Source organism: Artemia sp. Qi Xiang Cuo, chromosome 14 (genome assembly GCF_049724085.1).
Source record: "Artemia sp. Qi Xiang Cuo chromosome 14, ASM4972408v1, whole genome shotgun sequence".
In the NCBI taxonomy this organism is placed as follows: domain Eukaryota; kingdom Metazoa; phylum Arthropoda; class Branchiopoda; order Anostraca; family Artemiidae; genus Artemia; species Artemia sp. Qi Xiang Cuo.
In genome coordinates, this window is record NC_142807.1 from 25080545 (window position 1) to 25101802 (window position 21258).

A 21258-nucleotide genomic window follows, 5' to 3' on the forward strand; every position below is an offset into this window, starting at 1 on the left:
ATTGAAGGGGCTAGTGCCCTTCCAGTCGAAATTGATTGGAGGGCAACTAGCCCCCCTTCCACACCCATCCAATCCAAATTTTTAGATAGCCATTTTGTTCAACGTAATTGAAAGGTCCAAAAATTATGTCTTAGAGGATGAAAACCTCCTCAGAGCCCTCGGGGCAAGGGTTGTAAATTATGCCCTGGGGGCATCTAAGGTGTATATAGAAAGAATGATTGTATTAACTTCGGAGGGGGCTCATACCCCCCCTCCCAAGCCCGCCATTTCCCTAAACACTCCAATAAAAAACTTTGAAAAAGTGATTGGAGGGAAACTAACCCCCCACCCACCCCCATCATTTCCCCAAACACATCCAATAAAAATTCCCCAACACATCTCATTTCCCCAAACACATCCAATAAAAATCTTGAAATACCCTTTTGTTCAACGTAATTCAAAGGTCCAGAAAATACGTCTTTGAGGATGGCAACCCCCCCCCCCCCTATGCACTGGGGGCATATAAGGTATATATAGAAAGGTGATCGTATAAACTTAGGAGGGGGCTCATTGGATTCGTAATCAGAAGTTCTAGTGCCCCTTTTAAGACTCAAGAGTGATCGGAGGGGGGATACCCTCTCCCCCCCTCCACCTCGTATTCTCCTGAAATGCATCTGATAGTAATTTTGAGATGGCCATTTGTTGTCGTAGGAACTTCGAAAACAGCTCATTCAATTGGAAATTGAAAGGGCCAGTGCCCTTTTTATAGTCGAAAGTGATTGGAGGGCAACTAACCGTCTTCCCTCTCCCACCATTTCCCTAAAAAAATCCAATCAAATTTTGAGATAATCATTTTGTTAAACGTAATTGAAAGGACAGGAAATTCTGTCTCTCAGGTTTACGCCCCCCCCCCCAAACCCATGTCCTGGGGGCATTTAAGGTAGCCTATATATAAAAAGGGTGATCGTATAAACTTCGGAGGAGGTTCATTGGATTGGTAATCAGAAGTTCTAGTGCCCTTTTTAAGATTCAGGGTAATCGGAGGGTGGATAACCCCCCCCCCCAACCTCGTATTTTCCCGTAATGCATCTGATAGAAATTTGGAGGTGGCCACTTGTTGTCGTAGAAACTTCGAAAAAAGCTCATTCGATTGGGAATTGAAAGGGCTAGTGCCCTTTTTATGAGTCAAAAGTGACTGGAGGGCAACCAGCCCCGCCCCACGCAAATCAATTTCCAAAAGCCATCAAATCAAAAATTTTATATAGCAATTTTGTTCAGTGTAGTTGGAAGGTCTGGAAATTATGTCTTTGACAATCCCCATACCTTCTCAAGACCAGAACATAATTTGCACTTTACTGTAAAAATGGCAGTGGATTGTCAGCTCAATATGCACGTAATTACATTTATTACTTATAATTTTAATAATTTTTAAATTATTAAAGTTTAAAAACATTTTAACTGTATTTTATTTATTTAAATCATACAATAAATAACCGATTCAAACTCAAAACGAGCAAAAATTAACATGAGTAGAGCTGACAACCCCGATGCCTTCTCAAGACCAGAAAATAATTTGCCCTTTACGGAAAAAAAATACATTTAAAATGTTTTCACTTTGTTTTTACTTGTTTAAAATGTTTTTAATAGATATTATGAATGGGGAAGTCCTCCCCCTTGCACTCCAATTACAGCGCGAATGTCAGGTGCGCTTTTTAAGAGTAACAAGAGATTGGAGGGCAAGAAGCCCTTCGCTCAAGCCAATTCATTTTAAAAACGCAACAAGTCAAAATTTTGAGACGGCCATTTTGTTCAGCATAGTAGAATAGTCCAGCAACTGTGTCTTTAGGGATATTAGGCATGCCGACCCCCCACAATTATGCAATTGGCCCATTATTTTTTAAAACTAAATGTTGCTTTAAAATAAATCAAAAGGCATTGTGTTAAATGGTTGGTAATAAGATACCTCAGCAATATATCGAGAACCATTACTGGAAGTAGTACCATTACTACTTCTGCTCTTACAATTTAAATAAATAAAAAGAGTGTAATTGTATCCAGGTTGTCAAAGAGCATAGATAGAATCTTTTGGGAGTAATATTAAGTTTTATTTTTCAGGTCAACTTCAGAAGCTATACAATTAAATTAAAAAATACTGTTTATGACAGGATTAAAAATTGTTGAAAAAGTTTCTCCAACATGAAAATAGCAGCTCATAGTATGGATTCTTATAGAAGAAAACTGGAAAAATATACAATGTTTTTTTTCCTTGAAAAAGACTATGTAAATATAAAAACGAACAGAAATTAATTTAAAGAGCTTTTTCCCCGAGACAAGTTTTTCAAAGAAAAGTAAAGAGCTTTATTAAGCCAAGAATGAGCAAAAATAAAGTCAAATAATCTTCCATGCGTAAAACCAGAACAAATCACTATCAATAAATAATTCAAACTCAAAACAAACAGAAATTACAATAAATAGCCGAGTCAAACTCAAAACGAGCAAAAATTAAGATGAGTAGGGCTGATAACCCCTATGCCTTCTCAAGACCAGAACACAATTTGCGCTTTACTGAAAACAAAATACATTCGGAATGTTTTCACCTTTCTTACTTTCATAAATAAAAATTATCGAAACCTTAACGAAGAAATATCGTTATATGTCAATTTAACTGACAATCCACGGTGATTTGCTCGTTTGTTTTTTTCAGTAAAGCGCAAATTGTATTCTGGTCTTGAGAAGGAATAGGGGTTATCAGCCCTACTCATCTTAATGTTTGCTCATTTTGAGTTTGACTCGGTTATTTGTTGTAATTTCTGTTCGTTTGGAGTTTCATTTATTTATTGATAGTGATTTGTAGTAATTTTACGCATGGAAGATTATTTGATTTTATTTTTGCTCATTCTTGGCTTAATTGAGCTCTTTACTTTTCTTTGAAAAACTTGTCTCGTGGAATAAGTTTTCTAAATTAATTTACTCAAAAAGTCTGATTTTTCATTGAATCGAAAATACTGGAACCGCAAAATGTATTGTAGCTTAAAAATGTAACTCAACGTAAGATATACAGTCCAAGGTTATTTTATAAGATTCTTGCGCTATGGAAGAAACCTTGTACTAAGTGACCCGAGGGGATAAAAATACCACAGCAAAGCTTTTTGGTGTAAAAGATAACTTAGATCTGACGTAGCAATTTGAAGGTACCATTAAATTGCAGAATGTTTTACATATGCTGCTGTTTACACATGTTCCATATCCCCAAGAGCCTTTTCGTCGACGTCGTCATTGAACGCCGTGAGTTGTATAGCAGACATTAAGGAGTGAATACACCCACTTACAAGAAATGTGACGGCTTTTCAGCCATAATCCTTTGAAGCAATTTTCAAATTGCTGAATTAAAATACTCTTTCTAAAGGAGTCCAGAAATAACATGTACTATATTAAAGTGACCGATAAATTAAGGACTAAGATTTATCAGCAACAATTACAGGTCATCTAGGTTAGCCATATCTTAAACTACAAGGTTAACGTCGCGTAACTTCAATTTTCACTAACTTTCTATTGCAAGGGGGGGGTTGTTTCGTTCGACTAGGTCAACTTACATACCTTATGCGGTTCCCCTCTTGAGTCCTAGCCCCTGGACCTCAAAATTTGGGATTTTTGGAATTTTCCCATTAAAAGTTTAATACAATTTGCCTTTTTTTCTGCTGTGTTGACAAATTAGCCCTCCTTCCCCTTACGTAATTTTCTGCGTAGGTGGCAACGGTGTCAAAGCGCAGTAAACTGCATTAAAAAAGAAATCAAGAAAAACTTACTCTTTGGAATGGGTATAATAGTGGCAGATGAGGCACTTCAAAGGAAAATCTTCTCGTCGATGATGGATTTGATGGTCATCCATTTCGCTGAAATTTTTGCAGACGAAAGGACAATAAGAACAAATCAAATGAGTCATTCCAGGATATACAGAAAAGCCTGAAAATAGTTTTAAATGTATTTAAATAACCCTGAATTATATTGAAAACAGTAAACTTTACTTAATTGAACTCAGTCAGTTCCTTCTATTAAAAAAGATTCCCGCAATAGCTTAATCCTACGGAGCCCAGGGATCAGTCCCCGTTGCCACAAGGTTGGGTCGGCAGAATTGCTACTTGTCGCTGTAAAAAAGTACAGAAATTGAAACGTATATTCGACACCCTACGCGCTAGCAATGGTTCTGGAGGACCTTATTTCTCTTTTTATTTCCAAAAACAACAACAAAAATAACTCAACAACCAAATTTAAACTCATAATGCAATTAAAACTCAAGAGAATTTATGGCACATTCAAAATAGCAACGCAAAAAAAGGGGTCAATTTAGGAGGAGTTTTTTTCTGCTTTTCTCGCAAATCAGTGGTTTTAAATCTATATTTTATATTTAGCTTAAGTTTTATAGTCTTTATATTTTCCTATTTGTATTTATATTTTACTTATTTAATTTTTCTGCTTACTTACTAGTTACTTGCACTTGCAGCGGGACAAGACGTTTCCGCCTAACCCGGCATCCAAACGAAATTTCTGAATGAGTGTCTTCCATGATGGCCGGTCATGTGTCAATTTTTTGGCAAACTTTAGCCACTGCTTGTCCCATTTATGGCTGAAAATATGGAAACCTTCAGGAGGCTCCTGATCTTGCTTAATGAGCGACCACCAATTTTTAAATTGCCCTCCTTTTCTTCTACGCCATGTTAGTAAGGGTTCAACGAGAAGTATTTGCTTAATGAGGCTTTCGTGGGGGGGGGGGAGGGACGCAAAACGTTTCCAAGCCAGCGGAGCCAGTGGGGCTTGATGACACTTGAGATTTCGCCGATGTTGAAACGATGTCGGCAGTTATCGTCGTTCAAAGTCTGATCTGACGTCCAGAAGCGCAAAACTGAAAGTATACATTGGTGGTTAAAAACCTTCAGAGCACGTCCGCGAGTTGCTTTGATGGGCCACAAATCAACATCAGAGAGTAGGACTGCCCTCACAGTCGACTTATATATGCTTATCTTTGTTCGCAAGCTAATTTCTCGACAGACCCAGAGATGTTTATAAGTTGAGCTAAAACTGCTTCAGCTGTAGATAATTTTCTGTTGACATCTTGATCACATACTCCTTTCGAATCCACCTCTGATCCCAGATAAATGAAACTGTCAACCTTTTCAAGTGGGAGACCATTGAGAATTAGTTGGTAATCTGTAGCGATTCAAATCAATAACTTCTGTTTTCTTCGCGTTTAATTTGTAGGCCGAGGTAGGCTGAGAAATGTACCACTTCGTCAAGCATTTGCTGGGATGAGTTTGGGTCCGGCGCAAGAAGGATTACGTTGTCTGCGTATTTAAGGTTCGTCAAGTTGACATTTCTACCAAGTACTATTCTTTCAAATCCCCGTAGGGCATGGTCGAGGATCCAATCAATTTAATAATTAAAGAGGCCCGGTGAGAGTATACAGCCTTGTTTCACCCCCACTCCCCGTCGAAAAATGACGACTCTTCCTCATGGATTCTAACTCGGGATATTCATCCTTCGTAATAAGCTTCCAAGATGTCAACAAATTCTTGTGGCATGCCATCTTCAAGGAGAATCTTCAACAAGGATTTCTTTTCAACTGAATCAAAGGTGGCAACATATTCTATGAATATGTTCATAAGCGGGAGATTTGTGCCTTTCGTATTGTTGCAAGATCAAGCAGTGGACAAAATCTGATCTGAGCATCCTCTGCGAGACCAGAATCCGACTGGTATTCCCGTGTTCGCATATCTCTCCCTGTTTGGAATGTAGAATGGCGGCGAATAATTTGGCTGCATTGTCTATGAGAGATACTCCTCTATAATTAACACATTCTGTCTTTTCACCATTTTTGTAAACGGTGAGGATGACTGAACTTTTCCAGTCCTTTGATAAATTCTTGATTTTTACATTCTCGTGAATAACGGCAGTAGCTTGCTTGCAATTAGGCGGGAAGATGCTTTTTGGATCCCAAGTGGAATGCCGTCCTCGCCAGGAGACTTGTGTCGTTTGAGATTTGAGATGGCATTGATAATTTCGTTAAGGTCTGGTGGAGACGTGTCTATACAGAACGGTTCCGTTGAGACCAAGGGTGGCTTGTTTTTCGTTTCTATAGTCAAGTTCACACTGGGGTTTAGAAGTTCGCTAAAATGCATTTTCCATCGCTCAGCTTTTAGGACACAATCTGTCATGGTATGCCTTATTTATCTTTGATAGTCAGGCACAGAAGACTTCTTTCCAGTAGCTTCTTTGAGAATTTGATAGGGGCGTCTAGAATCGTGGCTTTTGTACTGCGTTTTCTAGTTTATGAGTAACTTCGTCCAAGTGATGGGTACAGTCTTTTCATATGCTTTGTTTGATGCGCTTTCTCAGTTCAGCTTTTGACTACTTGTTAAGGTGGCTTGAAGTAGGTCTCTATTCAGTCAACTCTAGGGATCGTTTGGAAATCCAGCTCTTTTCGAGGGGAAGGAGTAGCCAAGCATATCGGAAGCAACTTCAGTGTTTGAGTTTTAAAACTGCCACCAAAATTCTTCGGTGTTTTGTACATCAGTGGGTAGGACACCGTACCTGTTTTGGAGCTGAAGGCAAAACTCTTGTTTCATGTGATCAGAATCCAGTTTTGCGATCTTCAGTCTTCTCTTTGGTGGCTGCTTCTTCCTCGTCCTAAGGTGGACAAGAATCTTTACTCCTATGAGGGTATGGTCGCCAAATGCTCTGGATCCAGTACAGGCGACAAAAGCACGAAGAAGAATAGGGAAATCTTTTTGTAAGACAGTGAAGATAATTTGAATGAATATTTCGGCCCTATGTCCAAGGGCCGTCCTCAGCAAGACAAAAATATATAAGAGAAAAAAGACTCACAACAACATGTGACCAATCAAACCAAAAATAAAAAATTTTCAAAAGCAGTCTCAGCCTCCTTACTTCAGGGAACTTCAACCAGGACTGATAAGAAAGTGAGGTAAAACAAGGCCATTCAATGAAATGAAAGAAAAATAATTTCAAAACACGTTCTTATTGCTAATTCAGCCTTTTTGGCAGCTAACCTCAAAGGTCTTTTTGTGACCGGTTCTGTGTTAATGTCTATTGGTTTTTAAAATATTTTGTAAGATCACTTTTCATTAAATTTGTGTATAGAGCAATTAGTGTACACTCCTTCAAGTCCCTATTTAAGGAAATATTATTATTAATCTTAAGTCTGATTTCAATTGCTTCTCGGACTACCTGTTTTATATCTAAGTCACTGCTAATAAGCGCAGATTCATCAAACAGTACATTATGGCTAAATTCTATCATTAGAGCACCAAGTGATGCGTTGTAAAGTCTTGTGTTGAAATAGAGTTTGCAACCACTAGTTTATTGTCTCGAGCAATTTGAATGATACGCTCACCATTTTGGCATCGTAGTCCATATGTGTAGCGGCCAATCACATCATGCAGTGACTGGACAGTTGAGCCAACTGGACCGTTCCAATCTCCTGCTACTATAAGGTAGTCCTGTTTTGGACAACTTTTCAGTGTATGCTCTAGTTCCATGTAGAATGCCTCTATTTGGTCTTCCGCAGCTCCGCGGGTTGGTCCATATACCAACATGATGCTTAAGTTAAATAGTCTATCCTTTGAGCAGACGAAGGCAATTCTCGGACTAGTAGGGACCCACACAAGAAGTGCACGATGAGCAGAAGAGCTCAGCATAAATCCAACTCCATGAATTCCAGATCCATCCTGTACTCTAGAGTTGAGAAATCGATATTTCTCGTTTGATTCTGCTATGGCTATATCTTCGGACAAAACACCTACAATCCTTGTCTCGGAAGAGTAGATTTCATCTGCTTTATATTTATGCAATTCATAGGCCATGACTTGGCGGTCTGTCTCTTCTTTGGTAGATCTTACGTTCCAACAGAACACTCCAAGAGGCCTTTTTATTTAATTGATGTAGCTTGGGATGGTTCACTCATTTATCGGCCTCGCCAGCATCCCTTGATGCGAGGGCATGTCGCTTAAAGCCAGGGACGCCGTAGTAGATGATAAACTATAGAGACCATTCATAACTCCATTCAGGTGATACGCGGGAATTTATTTAACCGTAACTCACGGCACCCTGTGTGCGTTGGCGTTCAACTGCGTGAGGCATGTGGCTCGTCGAAAGGTCCACCGGACTACCACTTTGAAGTGCACAACTCGGGCTTCCTCAGGATGGTTAGGAACGGATGAATTCAACCAATAACAGCAAGTACCTCTTGCTTGAAATTTTAAGCTTGAATTTCATTTACTTTAAATTTTGTTTGTTTTAGAATTTCATTTAACAATTTCAGGCCATTTTCGGTTTCATTATCACTCTTCACTTTTCGTTGAAAACGCTTTTATTTGGAAAGTGTTGATTTTTAATGATTTAGGAAACTATAATTAAAATCAGGAACATATGTGTGAAATGGACAGAGGAGGAACAAATTTAATCCATGATTCATGGGATGAGCGGTTTTAAACAGTGTTTCTTGTTCTCGAATTTGGGTTTTAAAGTTTGAAGAGTGTAAATAACTCTTTATTCCCACCAAGTTGGGTTACTATATTTTCTTTTCTCTACTCTACTGTTATACCATGGTATATAGTGTGTAACAAATGCATGTATCTATATATATACAACAAGTTGAGAATCCAATTCAGGTATGTGAGTCCAACATTTATGTTTTAATTTTTTTTTTAATGTAAAAAAGATATGCAAGAAAAACATCTAGCAGGAAAAAGTCTTAATCACAACCTCTACTGTTGGAAACATCTTAGAAAGTATTGGAAAGTACAATCTTATAAGACACCTGACACCTGATTTTTAGATTAAAATTATTGGCAACTTGGCGAAAGTGAAAAAGTGTTGAGCAATGGTCTATGATCCTTTGTTAAACATCCAGGGTAGAACTAAGGTAGATAGGAATAGAGTAAATATACAACTTATATATGTGTCGGTGAATCTATCCTTATGGCGGGTTTAGATGTAAGTCGCGCGTTTGACTTCGGTCTTCATAGCCAGCTGTTGTTGAGTGCAAATAACCGTGGTCTTGACAAGTCGGTAGTCCTCACTTTTAGTAATTTGTATCGAAAACTTAAAGTGAAGGTCAAGATTAGTCTACCGGGTGGGATGAAAATTTCCTCTAATATTATCCCAGTCCGAAAAGGGATCCGTCAAGGAGCTATTGCTTCGCCAACTTTTTACAATATCAGTATAGTTGAAGCTCAGCAAGTGGTTAAGCCTAGTTTTCTGTATCTTGGTCTAGATCTGCCATTATTGAATTACGCTGATAATATTCTGAATTTAAATCGTTCTTTTTCCCGTTTTGAAGAGAATTTTACGGCGCTGAAAAATTCATATGAGAAAATTGGTCTGTCTTGCAATGAGCGTAAAACAGAGTTTATTTTGTTTAATCGAAAAGGAAGCGATCCGGCCCCCGAAGTAATACTCGGTGACAAAATAGTAAAACCGTCATCAAGCACAGTGTACGTTGGTCTCCCTATTGGTTGGGATGTTAAGTCGACACGTTCTTTGTTAATCGATGATTTTGCTAGCAAAGTCTGAAAAGCTTATGGTATGCTTGTCTTTTCGAAAGCTTCATGTAGTCGACAGATTCGGGCCCAGCTGTTTTCGGCGATGGTTACACCACATGTGCTAGCGCTTTCTCCATTTTGGGCTCTTTTATCTGATAAGAATAAACGTACAATACGTTCTTGCTTCTTCCGGTTTTGTAAATTTATCTTGCGAGTGCCTCATTGGAAGTATAACACAGCGATTAGTAACCGTTACAATATACCCGACCCGTACACGGTTGTTCAGCAAAGAGTAAAGAGGTTACATACGAGCTTAACTGGAAATGAACTTTGTGATGCTCTGCGATATTAGTGTTTATTTGTTGTCCTGTATATATATACCTGTGCGTTTCTTATGTGTTATTGCTCTATTTTTTTTCCATTTTTTACTCCACTAGTGACATCTTGTCTTTATTTAGTGGGAAATAAAATTCATTCACATATATATATATATATATATATATATATATATATATATATATATATATATATATATATATATATATATATATATATATATATATATATATATATATATATATATATATATATATATATATATATATATATATATATATATATATATATATATATATATATACCAAAAATATGACAGGTAATCCCACATGAATTAAACAAAATTAAGGTACTAAAAAAAAAAAAAAATATTGCATTTCAGAGTACATAAAAATAAACTGAGTGCGGACCTTGACATGTTCATGTTGTTTTATACTTTTCTTTTTTTTTTCGTACTCTACGTACATTTGGTGTCAAATATTCTTCTACGCCTATCCCTATTCCTTTAACCTCCTTTCATTATTGGTCATGGCTGGAGCAGTAGCTCCGTCACTCCGTCGTTTTTTTTCTATAAATAAAACTTATTAGTCTATATATCTATTTACTCTATATATGTAGGTTTTTTTTTTCTCAGTAAGTTATTGGCTATTGTTCTCTGAGTTTGTGATCCGTATATACTCCCCTAATTTACAGGCCAAGCAGCCTTTGGGAAGACTAGCGCAGTGTATTATTGTATATGTATTGATAATGAATAAAATCTTATCTTATCTTAAATTGTAATCCAACAAAGAGCAAACCACGGCCCATATTACACGAATAAAAAATGAGAGTTTTCATATGTATAAAAACGCTAAATTCATTTACAAAGGAATATATATATATATATATATATATATATATATATATATATATATATATATATATATATATATATATATATATATATATATATATATATATATATATATATATATATATATATATAACCTGCGTCGAGGTTCAGGCCACAATGTGAAAATACTGTTTTGTTTTTTATTTATTTTTATTCAGTGACGTATTCTGAAATCTTCGAGCTGTTAAACAAGTCTCAAACTATGTTTTAAAGTGGTGGTCGTCTGCTATTCCTAATGGGGAAGTTTGGAAGTGAGGTCCACACAAACAACATAAATCCACAATGACAATGACAAACAATGACAACAATGACAAAAAAAAAAAACCTTTCTCGTCATCTTCTTCTTTTTTCACTGCAGTCGGTTGAAGATTCCCTTGATCTCTTTTTTTATTTGCAGACTCGCCAATTCCCAAGCTAATATCCGTAAGATTCGAATCTTTTTTGCGGTCTGATGTGGATTTCTGCTTTTCTGGTTTCAATTTCGTAACAACTTCGTGAGATAATTCTGGAGTTTCATCGTCAGGAACTTTATTCTCAATAACTTGAATATTACCATCATGTTTGAGTCGACAATGACGCTATATATAAAAGTTAAACTAAATTTAACAAAGATTAAAAATAGCAGCTCAGCCGCATGCTTAAAAGTCCGTACTTTGATCAGATTTTGATCAAGGACTGCAAGACTGTAAGTTTTATGAATATTCATAAAACTATAGACTATATGAATATTATGAATGAACTATAATATTGAGACAATATTATGATAATAAATACAATATTATGAGAATATTATGAAAATACTGTGATAATATTTGTTATAAAATATTATGACAAAACTATATGAATATTCATAGAATACAATGGAGATACTGTGGATTCATTAAAATTCGAAAAACTTGACAGCTGGATAAACAAGAATACACAACTATGACAATAAAACACGACTTAAGACTAACTTTATAATGAAACCAGAAATGGAATGAAACATTTCAAGCCCTTGTTCCCAATAATAAGTTGTAACAAGTATGAATTGAAATAAAACGAAGAAGAAGAAAAAATCCTCACACTTCTACAAAACCCCTCGGATGACAAGATAGATGTCTATTCTGAGGTTTATTTTCATCCTACTGCGCATGTCTAGTTTAAAGGGACGTATGAATGACTGAAAGGATAATAACAATGTATCCCACAGTCAGGATACGAAGGTCGCTTTCTGTAGAAGTCCTGTCATTTATATATTCCCAGAAAAAAAATACTGTGACATAAAAAGAACTTTGAATTAAATTGCTATGTCCTTCTCGTTTTATTCAGCGTACTGGCTCCTATGGAAGTTGGATGATTTTCTTTTTTCATTCATACTTCATTCATCGTATATTTGTGAAAACCAGTTCCTTATCTTGTTTGGTGTATATACCTTGTATGACTAATAGGCAGTTGAGTTATCAAAAGAGTATAACAGGCCTGAAAGTGTAAAAAAAACAGCATAGTTTTATGGCAAATTCCACGGCAATTAAAATGCTATCTAGCGGACTTTTCCTAAATATAGCTACAGTTCAAACGGGTGGGTTATTTTTTTATGAAATTTCCGTATCCATTACTTAGTTCATTTATCAAAGAAAGTTGTTAGAATAAATGCCGTATGTCCTAGACATTTTTTATGTCTATTCGGGAAAAAAAGACCAGACACTATTTAAGAAAAAATTATGGTAAGGTGGCCGGTTCTTTGGCCCATGCTCACAAAACAAGCTAGAAACCACAAAAAAGCACATATTCATCTTCACTGGCACAGCTTTTTGCTTTTTGGGTTCCTATCTAATTACCCCCCCCCCCTATTGAGCACCTAAGCACACCAAAGTATGCTGGTCTCAATGTCCTATTCCTATTGTTTATAATTTGACTAGGCGTAACTCTATTAACTGTTTTTAACCGAGTGTAAATACGTGGAATGATTTTAAATGAATTTAACTCCATGGCAAATATGACGATAATAATTATGTAAAAAGATATCATTATGGTCCTTTAAAACTGCAACAATTATTTGACATATCCAACAATGTTACAGACATAAGAAAAACTGAATATAAAATAATGAAATAACACCTAATGAGACAACGCATTAGTAGTAAGGCCATATGCACTTGAAAACCTAAACGCAAACCTACACCTGAGGCATAGATATGTTTGGAAGTTTTCAAGTAATTGGGTTACCAGGGTCAATTGCCTATTACAATGACCTTCCAGTTTTTATGGTAGGTAATTCTAATCAAGAGGTCAATACATCTTTCAAAGAGGAACGAGTACGCAATACCGGTCCTAGTGTGATTGATTTTTTTGACAATTGCCTTTAGTCAAGAATAGTTTGTTAGGAGTGTGTCGTTGCTAAAGCTAACTCTCATTGGAAAAAAGGGGTCTAAAGCTTTTTCGTTTTTGATAAGAATTGCACAATGAATGTATCGTTTGACGTGGGCATTTTTTATGAGCCAATCAGAGGTTGTTCAATATACGATAACTTGATTTGTGGTTGGGATTTGAATAAAAGAAATAGTTAAGTTATTTGCTTTCGTGTATAGGAACTCCCATGTTATTTGCTTGCGTGTATAGATATTCCGTTGTTATTTGCTTGCATGTATAGGAATTCCCATGTTATTTGCTTGCATGTCTAGGAATTCCCAAGTTATTTGCTTGCATGTATAGGAATTCCCATGTTATTTGCTTGCGTGTATAGGAATTCCCATGTTATTTGCCTGCATGCATAGGAATTCCCTTGTTATTTGCTTGCATGTATAGGAATTCCCATGTTATTTGATTGCATGTATAGGAATTCCGATGTTATTTGCTTGCATGTATAGGAATTCCTATGTTATTTGCTTGGGTGTATAGGAATTCCCATGTTATTTGCTTGCGTGTATAGGAATTCCCTTGTTATTTGCTTGCATGTATAGGAATTCCCAAGTTATTTGCTTGCGTGTATAGGAATTCCCTTGGTATTTGCTTGCATGTATAGGAATTCCCATGTTATTTGCTGTTAAGGCCATTGCTTTGTGTTTTTACAACCAATCATGTTACACTCCCCACGGTATTTTAAAATATTTTTTGTAATAAAATGATACCTGAATCCACTCCCCCACTTTTGGCTCCACTTAAAGTGATTCCAGTTCTGAATCTGCTGGCACCAACCCAGGTTCCAGTCCCAATCCAAGTTTCAGTGATTCTGGTCCTCTTAGTTTCGGTTGCGCCACTTCTGCTCCCTGATACCACCGTTTCGATTCCACCAAACCAGTTCCAATTTACATCAGTTCCAGAATTTATTATGCAGCTGTCCTCGTAGCAATCTATGGCCGGTCATTGACAGTACCTAGTTTATTATAGTTGGGGGGTCATTTTGAAATGGTTTTATATATTTCCCCCTGAAAAATTAAAACTTTTAACACATACAGAGATTACCTTCTAAAAAGAGGGCAACCCCCTCTTTGCATTTTAGATGACAGTTAAGTTTTAACATCACTCCTTACTTTTAGCAAAATATTTGATCTATTTCAATATCTTTTCATCTTTAATTTTTTATTTTCTTGATTTGAATATTTTAATCGACAAGTATTTTTTACTCTGTCTGAACTATTTTGGATTTGTGGTAAGTATTTTTGTATTTTTTAAGAATAATTTATTGTTTTGTAAGAAATATTTTGGATTTCTTAGAAATTTTTTTATTTTTTAAGAATTATTTCGGTTTCGTAAGAACAATTTAGATTTTGTTTGAACTTTTTATATTCTGTAAGAACTATTTTTGATGTTGTTAGAAATCTTTTTGTTTTGTAACAAGTATTTCGAATTTTGCAACAACTATTTTTTATTCTGTTAGTACTATTTTGGATTTGTCTAAAATATTAATGTATTTCGTAAGAATAATTTTTGTTTTTTAAGAACTATTTTCGGATTTTGTTAGAACCTTTTGTATTCTGTAAGAACTTCTTTCGGTGTTGTTAGAATTTTCGTGCTTTGTGACAAGTATTTCATATTTTGCAGAAGCTATTCTTAATTCTATTAGGACTATTTTGGATTTGTGTAAAGGATTTTTTCTATTTTTAAGAATAGTCTTTGTTGTTTAAGAAATATTTTCGATTTTCTTACAACTTTTTGTATTTCGCAAGAATTGTTTCTGATTTTTAAGAATTAATTTTTTAATATGATTGAATTTTTGTATGCTATAATAACTACAGGGTGTCTAAAAAAAAATGTACTCACACTTAGAATAACGAGAAATCCTTTGTTTATGAATATACAGCAAAATGGAATAGCTTCGAATATAGAAGACAAATATGATTAGGAATCATGTTCATTAAGACGTGATTCATTAATGTGATGAAGGACGCTGTTCAAGCGTCTGCACTGGAAATGCTACATTCCAACACCAATTCATGCCCTAAACGAAGACGATCCTGACCGGCGAGTTGAATTCTGTGAATGGTACCTGGCGAAATGTGCAGGGTTTCCACACAAAATTGTTTGGAGCTATGAGGCAACCTTTAAATTAAATGGCACCATTAATCCCCATAATTGCACGTACTGGGATCCTGTAAATCCTCATGTAACACTTAAACACCATTTCTACTTGCCAGGAGTAACAGTGTGGTGTGGGATATCTGCACTGGGCATCATAGGGCCATTTTTTATTAATGGAGCGGTTACTGATGAGAGCTACCTTAACTTGCTTCGGGAGTTTGTTGGTCCACAAATTCCTGAGATGTCTGGTGATGACGGCGAAATTTACTTTCAGCAAGATGGTGGACCTCACGCCGTTGGACTTCTTTCTGTGAGGATATCTCAAAGACGAAGTTTATTGCACCAAACCAAGAACAAATGAAGCTTTGAAAATGGAAATTTAAAGACAATGTCGCAATGTTCCTAATGACCTGTTTCGTGATGTTTGCGAATCCCTTGGTGCGCTTTATCCACGTTGTCTGGACAATAATGGCCATCAATTCGAACATTTGCGAACATAATTCCTTAATCACATTTGTCTTCTATATTCGAAGCTATTTCATTTCACTGTATGTTAATAAATAAAGGATTTCACGTTATTCTAAGTATGAGTACATTTTTTTGAGACACCCTGTTCAGGGACGTTGTTAGAAATTTAGTATCTTGGAACAAGTATTTGGTATTTTGTACCAAGTATTTTTTATTCTGTTATAACTATTGTGGATTTGTGTAAAGTATTTTTTGTATTTACTACGAATAATTTTTGTTTTGTAAGAACTATTTTGGATTTCTTAGAACTTTTTATATTTTTTAAGAATTATTTCTGTTTCGTAAGAACAATTTAGATTTTGTTTAAACTTTTTATATTACGTAAAGACTATATTCGATGTCGTTAGAAATCTTTTTGTTTTTTAACAAGTATATTGAACTTTATAACTACTATTTTTTATTCTGTTAGTACTATTTTTGGTTAGTCTAGACAATATTTTTATTTCGTAAGAATTATTTTTGTTTTTTAAGAACTATTTTGGGATTTTGTTTGAACTTTTTGTATTCTGTAAGAACTACTTTCGGTTTTGTTAGAATTTTCGTACTTTGTAACAAGTATTTCATATTTTGCAGAAGCTATTTTTAATTCTGATAGAAGCATTTTTGATTTGTGTAAAGGATTTTTTCTATTTTCAAGAATAGTTTTTGTTGTTTAAGAACTATTTTCGACTTTCTTACAACTTTTTGTATTTTGCAAGAATTTTTTCTGCGTTGTAAGAATTATTTTTGGAATAAGTTTTAATTTTTTGTATGATATAAGAATTAATTGGGATGTTGTTAGAAATTTAGTGTCTTGAAGCAAGTATCTGGTATTTTGAACCAAGTATTTTTTATTCTGTAAGAACTATATTAATGTTGTTGGAATTTTGGTGTTGTGTCACAAAACAAAATATTTTGTTTTGCAGCAACTAGTATTTTGTATTTTGCAGTAGCTATTTTTTTTATTCTATTAGAACTATATTTTATTTATTTTTAACTTACTGTTTTATGTTAGAAATACTTTGCTTGTGGTTAGAATTTTTTGTATTTTGTAACAAGTATTTTGTATTTTACCGCCAAAAACTTTTATTCTCTTAAAGCTATTTAGGATTTGTGCAAAGTGTTTTTGTATTTTTTAAGAATAATTGTTGTTTTTTAAAAAATAGTTTTGAATTTTGTATTCTGTAAGAATTATTTTCGATGTCATTATACTCTTCGCGTTTTGTGACAAAAGTATCATATTTTTCAGTAGCTATTTTTATTTTGGAATAACTTTTAATAATTTTATTTTTTTATGAAATATTTTGGATTTTCTTACAACTTTTTCGTATTTTGCAAGAATTGTTTCTGTTTTGTAAGAATTATTTTTGGAATATTTTTGAATTTTTGTATGCTATAGGAACTATTGGGGATGTTGTTAGAAATTTAATGTTTTGAAGCAAGTATTTTGTACTTTGCACCAAGTATTTTTTATTCTGTTAGAACTATTTTGGATTTGTGTTAACTATTTTTTATTTCTTAAGAATAATTTATTGTTTTGTAAGAAATAATTTGGATTTCTTACAACTTTTTATATTTTTTAAGAATTATTTCTGTTTCGTAAGAACAATTTAGATTTTGTTTGAACTTTTTATATTCTGTAAGAACTATTTTTGATGTTGTTAGAAATCTTTTTGTTTTGTAACAAGTATTTAGAATTTTGCAACAACTATTTTTTATTCTGTTAGTACTATTTTGGATTTTTCTAAAATATTTTTGTATTTCGTAAGAATAATTTTTGTTTTTTAAGAATTATTTTCTGATTTTGTTTGAACTTTTTGTATCCTGTAAGAACTACTTTCGGTGTTGTTAGAATTTCCGTGCTTTGTGACACGTATTTCATATTTTGCAGAAGATATTCTTAACTCTGTTAGAACTATTTTGGATTTGTGTAAAGGATTTTTCTATTTTTAAGAATAGTTTTTGTTGTTTAAGAACTATTTTTGATTTTCTTACAACTTTTTGTTGTTTGCAAGAATTGTTTCTGCTTTGTAAGAATTATTTTTGGAATATGTTTGAATTTTTTGTATGCTATAATAACTATTTGGGATGTTGTTAGAAATTTAGTGTCTTGAATTTGGTATTCAAATCCAAGCAAGTATTTGGTATTTTACACCAAGTATTTTTTTATTCTGTTAGAACTATTGTGGATTTGTGTAAAGTTTTTTTGTATTTACTACGAATAATTTTTGTTTTGTAAGAACTATTTTGGATTTATTAGAACTTTTAACATTTTTTAAGAATTATTTATGTTTCGTAAGAACAATTTTGATTTCGCTTGAACTTTTTATATTCTGTAAGAACTATTTTTGATGTTTTAAGAAATATTTTTGTTTTGTAACAAGTATTTCAAGTTTTGCAACAACTATTTTTTATTCTGTTAGTACTATTTTGGATTTGTCTAAAATATTTTTGTATTTCGTAATAATGATTTTTGTTTTTTAAGAACTATTTTTGTAATTTGTTTGAACTTTTTTGTATTCTGTAAGAACTACTTTCGGTGTTGTTAGAATTTTCGTGCTTTGTGACAAGTATTTCATATTTTGCAGAAGCTATTTTTAATTCTGTTAAAACTATTTTGGATTTGTGTAAAGGATTTTTCTATTTTTAAGAATAGTTTTTGTTGTTTAAGAACTATTTTCGATTTTCTTACAACTTTTTCTATTTTGCAAGAATTGTTTCTGCTTTTTAAGAATTATTTTTGGAATAAGTTTGAATTTTTTGTATGCTATAATAACTATTTGGGATGTTGTTAGAAATTTAGTGTCTTGAAGCAAGTATTTTGTATTTTACACCAAGTATTTTATATTCTGTTAGAGCTATTGTGGATTTGTGTAAAGTATTTTTGTATTTATTACTAATAATTTTTGTTTTGTAAGAAATATTTTTGATTTCTTAAAACTTTTTGTATTTTTTAAGAATTATTTATTTTTTTTAATAAATGATTTGGATTTTTTTTTAAATTTTATATTCTGTAAGAACTATTTTTAATGTTGTTAGAAATCTTTTGGTTTTGTAACAAGTATTTTGTATTTGGCAAGAACTATTTTTTATTCTGTTAGAACTATTTTGGATTTGTCTAAAGTATTTTTATATTTTGTAAGAACTATTTCCGGATTTTTCTGAACTTTTCGTATTCTGTAAGAACTGTTTTCGATGTTTTTAGAATTTTTGCTATTTTTGAAAAGCATTTTATATTTTGTATTAACTATTTTTTATTCTGCTAGAAATATTTTGGATTCGTTTAAAATATTTTTTCTATTTTGTAAGAATAATTTTTGTTTTGTAAGAACTATTTTGGATTTTTTAGAACTTCTTGTATTTTGTAAGAATTATTTATGTTCAGTAAAAATTATTTTTAGAATATGTTTGAACTTTTGTATTCAATTAGAACTATTTGGGATGTTGTTAGAATTTTAATATTTTGAAGCAAGTGTTTTGTATTATGTAGCAAATGTTTTTAATCTGTTAGAACTATTTCGGATTTGTATAAAGTAGTTTTATACTTTGTAAGAATAACTTTGGTATTGCAAGAACTATTTTGGATTTTTTTTTAACTTTTGTATTTTTATTTTAATTATTTCTGATTTAACAAACCATTTGAGATTTTTTTTTTAACTCACATTAAAATTCGATCATTAAAACTGAAAAAAGATTTTTAATTTTCAAAATAGTCCTAGCATCAAAATAATGTGAGTTTCTTTTATATTGTTTCTTTTTCGTTGTTTTGCTGAGGACGGCCATTAGATATAGGGTCGAAATATTCATTTAAAATTGCATTCCACTGTCTTATAAAATTTTCCCTGTTTTTCTACTTATTGTTTATGATGGAAAGGTAGTGTGGTCTTCGTCACCAGTACAGATACTTCATTCAAAAAACGTGATTAAACACGTTTTGAAACTACATGCTATTTGTATGCCTTTCCTTAGCACCTTTCCAAACGAGCGGGGATTTCCTACTGGTTCCTAAACATTGCAAAAAAAGTGAGCAGTACGAAAACTCCTCGTGTTCAACCGGACTGGATTTTTAGGGACCGATCGGGAGAGATATGTAAAGTCGACAGAGCTTTATTTCATTTTCTTCAGGTTCATTGAGAGGAGGTTACGGGGGCCCACGTAACCTCGTCTAAATGAACCTTAAAAAAATGAAATAAAGCTATGTCGACTTTACATATCTCTCCCGATTGGTCCCTAAAAAACCAGTCCGGTTGAAAACGTGGAGTTTTCGTACTGCTCACTTTTTTTGCAATGTGTAGGAACCAGTGGGGAGTTTTCGTACTGCTCACTTTTTTTGCAATGTGTAGGAACCAGTGGGGAATCCCCGCTCGTTTGGAAAGGTGCCAAGGAAAGGCATACAAATAGCATGTAGTTTCAAAACGTGTTTAATCACGTTTCTTGAATGAAGTTTCTGTACTGGTGACGAAGACCACACTACCTTTCCATCATAAACAATAAGTAGAACAACAGGGAAAATTTTATAAGACAGTGGAATGCAATTTTAAATGAATATTTCGACCCTATATCTAAGGGCCGTCCTCAGCAAAACAACGAAAAAGAAACAATATAAAAGAAACTCACATTATTTTGATGCTAGAACTATTTTGAAAATTAAAAAACTTTTTTCAGTTTTAACAATCGAATTTTAATGTGAGTTAAAAAAAAATCTCAAATGGTTTGTTAAATCAGAAATAATTTAAAAAAAAACACAAAAGTTAAAAAAAATCCAAAATAGTTCTTGCAATACCAAAGATATTCTTACAAAGTACAAAACTACTTTACACAAATCCGAAATAGTTCTAACAGATTAAAAACATTTGCTACATAATACAAAACACTTGCTTCAAAATATGAAAATTCTAACAACATCCCAAATAGTTCTAATTGAATACAAAAGTTCAAACGTATTCTAAAAATAATTTTTACTTAAAATAAATAATTCTTAAAAAATAAAATAATTAATAAAAAATCAAAAATATTTATTAAAAAAAAAAAATTATTATTAAAAATTATAAAAATTTTTTTAAACGAATCAAAAATAGTTATATAAGAATAAAAAATAGTTAATACAAAATATAAAATTCTTTTCAAAAATAGCAAAGATTCTAAAAACATCGAAAACAGTTCTTACAGAATACAAAAAGTTCAGAAAAATCCGGAAATAGTTCTTACAAAATATAAAAATACTTTAGACAAATCCAAAATAGTTCTAACAGAATAAAAAATAGTTCTTGCAAAATATAAAATACTTGTTACAAAACCAAAAGATTTCTAACAACATTAAAAATAGTTCTTACAAAATATAAAAGTTCAAACAAAATCCAAATCATTTCTCAAAAAACAGAAAGAATTATTAAAAAATACAAAAAGTTATAAAAAATCCAAAATAGTTCTTACAAAACAAAAATTATTCGTAATAAATACAAAAATACTTTAAACAAATCCACAATA

At 33.1% G+C, this 21258-nt stretch overlaps 1 protein-coding gene across 3 annotated transcripts in view; it reads right to left on the reverse strand.

Annotated features, from left to right (window-relative positions):
• Positions 1 to 21258, reverse strand: part of LOC148944301 (uncharacterized) — a 149441-nt gene that overhangs the window by 19001 nt on the left and 109182 nt on the right. For all 3 annotated transcript variants that reach the window (XM_089099777.1, XM_089099778.1, XM_089099779.1), the window contains 2 exons: positions 11090 to 11342; positions 3786 to 3942 (listed from right to left, as the gene is read on the reverse strand). In XM_089099777.1, coding sequence (XP_088955903.1) covers positions 3786 to 3942; positions 11090 to 11342 — 410 coding nt within the window. The remainder of the gene's footprint in view (positions 1 to 3785; positions 3943 to 11089; positions 11343 to 21258) is intronic.